The 2,703-nt window shown below is 48.1% G+C and overlaps 1 protein-coding gene across 1 annotated transcript in view; it reads left to right on the top strand.

Annotated features, from left to right (window-relative positions):
- DYRK4 (dual specificity tyrosine phosphorylation regulated kinase 4) overlaps nucleotides 1–2,703 on the top strand; it is a 63,924-nt gene that overhangs the window by 31,675 nt on the left and 29,546 nt on the right. Inside the window, exons 7-8 of the mRNA XM_006172053.1 lie at nucleotides 1–16; nucleotides 721–859. Of these exons, the coding sequence (XP_006172115.1) occupies nucleotides 1–16; nucleotides 721–859 (155 nt within the window). The remainder of the gene's footprint in view (nucleotides 17–720; nucleotides 860–2,703) is intronic.

Raw genomic sequence — 2,703 nt, 5'->3', positions numbered from 1 at the left:
ACCCCTGCCCTATCAGGTGAGTCTAGGTCAGTGGACTTGAATCTGAGCAGGTGAGTGAAAGGTAAGTCCAGAGCCAAGTTTAGAAAGGCCTGGGGTGGGCATAGTGTCGGGTGAGAGGTTGGGTTCTAGTGCTGTTCTTGCTCTTCACAATGAATGTACACTTGAGTAAATAAACCATTGACTTTCTGTTATCTAAAAATGCTCTCTGTAGGGTTGTCATGAGGATTCATTGAGGAAAGGAAAAATACCTTTCTGGTATGTAAGTGGTAGAACTATACAAAATACTGTTTTCTTCCTGTGCCCTCTGTTTTTTCTGTATAAGGTCTAAATGAGATCATATGTAGGCAAGTGCCAAGTGAAAGGGGGTTCTACACACATAAGTCAGACTTACGTGCCGTTGGGCAAGTCGTCCAGTCTGTCTACTTGGGAATTAGCCTCCTAAGGGCAGCAGTAAAAAACTGTTCCCATCTCTTCCTACAGCGAGATGTCCCTGGGGTCATCAGCTGCATACTATAGTGTTTGTGGGTTTCCCAGGGAATGATGTGAGTGTCAGACAGATACTTCTTTGGGGAGGAAGATTTGAAAAGTCTACTGTCTCTTAATATTGTTTTCTCCCTGGAGAGGTCGGCTGAACGAGGGCGTTCTTGGTTAGAGACAGGATTTATGGCTCCAAGACGAAGCCCAAATAACCTTTTATTGCGAACCTCTCCTTTTGGACAGGAGACTCAAGGTCACAATCCAGTGCTTCCATCCGAGCTCAAGGCTTCAGAAGTACCTTTCCACTCCAGCGTTAAAACTCAAGATCCCGCATCACAGGAGAAGTCACCCAAGAAGCACAAGGTGCCTCTGACGGCAGCAGGTGTGCTGTTGGGGAGTAGCAGGGTGTGCTGGGGGTGGTTATGGATGATTGGGGAGGTCCAGAGTTGGAAGTCAAATGCTAAAGAGGGCTTAGCTGTCAGGTGTCAGTCAACTGAGGCAACAGGCCAAAATGGAAGTAGACGTTAAGCTTTTAATCTCTCACTGATGGGGAGCAAGAGGCTAAATAGGAGCAACCACCAGCTTCCCACTGTTCCATTATCCCCCTGGAACAGCACTGAGCGAGGGTCAGATGTCTCAGTGTAGACAGGGAGTTGTCTCACTGTCTAGGGAGCCCAAACCAAAGGCTCCTGTCCTTTTATGGACTCAAAACCTCTGGAGAAGTGAAAAGGAAAAGGAAAAGTCAAAGTAGTGGCTTGAAGTTTCTTTCTTCCTCTTGAAAAAGAGGTCTTAGCTGAGGTACCTGAGGATGGTCTAGCCAGGTTCCTGGGGACTCCTGGGTTTAGAATGCAAGTGTATTTTTTTTTTTTTGGAGAGGTTTTTGCCATGGGGCACGTGTGCTCACCAGACAGACAGAGAGAGAAGGAGAGACAGAAAGTGAGAAATCACCCCCCAGAGGGGATGGCCACGCCACAATCCCTTCTCCTCCATTCTCCTCTTGGGATCTTGGGCACACGTGCACACGCGCCCGGCATGAGTTTTAAGCCACTGGGTCCGGGACTCAAATCGCGGTCGACTACGTGGGAGTCCAGTGATATAGCCATTACACTAACTGCTGGTCCCAGGATGCAAGTGTATTTAAGAGGCTAGCCAGAGGGCTCAGTCCTGGGCTGCATCTCCCTCTAGAGACTGCACTGCGTTGGCCATGTACCAAGTGTGGAGTGGGGAAGGCAACTGGCCTTCACAAGGCCTGCCAGGAGGAGCCTTGGAGATCACACATAGGTTTCTGGCCAAGGGCCGGACTCTTCCCAGGTCCAGAGACTCAAAAGGGAAGAAAGCCAGAACCTGTGGACCATCTGCTGTGTGCCAGCATTATCCAGTGGGTGCAGCTTTTCTACCTCCCACAGCTTTGCCATGGACATTCTGGTTCTTCTTCTTAAACAATCTCAGGAACTACCCATGAGGAGATCATTTCAGTTCTGAGCTAGTTCTGCCCTTACAGAGTTGAAATCTGCCTCCTTGTTAGTAGGGCTTGGTTTCATCCTCTGGACAAGGATGAAACATGCCTTACTCAGCTAACACACTGCCTTCACATCTGTGAAGAGAGAGGTCTTGTCCCCCATAAGACTGTTTTTTCTCCTCATAGTTCTTTCTCCAACTCTTCAAAAGTTTGTCAAGTAACATGGCGCCTCCTTCATCGGTCCTGGTTTCCCTCTTCTGAACACCCTCTAGTTTGTCTATTAAAGTGTGAAATTCACCGGTCCCACCCCGCCCCTGACCACACACCAGACCTCCAAGGTGATCTGGGTAGAGAAGTGCTAACACTCATTCTCTCCTTATCATCTGGGCTGCCTGGCTGCAGATTTGAGGAGAATACCTCCTGGACCATTGTTGTTGTGTTTTGTGTTTTTTTGTCTGGCCCTTGAAGACATTATGGTCTTCAAATCCTCTCAAGAGAGACCTTTTATGTAGCCCAATTCCACATTAATCTGGACAAATACCTCCTTAACTATACTATTGTTGACACTAAGTTTATCCCTGGATTGTCACCCATGCTGCTACAACCCACAGCTCTTTGGGGATTATATTCTCTCTTCCTCTGCTTTTGTGCCTTCTTCCTAAATGCATGACCTTGACCTTCATCCTTCCCATGTTTCCGCCTGTGAGATTCCAGGTGCATGGTCCCCTGTTAGGATGAGAATGAGGCTGACTGGCTCATGGACTGAA

This window comes from Tupaia chinensis, unplaced genomic scaffold (genome assembly GCF_000334495.1).
Source record: "Tupaia chinensis unplaced genomic scaffold, TupChi_1.0 Scaffold150288_1, whole genome shotgun sequence".
In the NCBI taxonomy this organism is placed as follows: Eukaryota; Metazoa; Chordata; class Mammalia; order Scandentia; family Tupaiidae; genus Tupaia; species Tupaia belangeri.
Note: the sequence above shows the minus strand (reverse complement) of the source record. Positions and strands in the feature narration are given on the sequence as shown.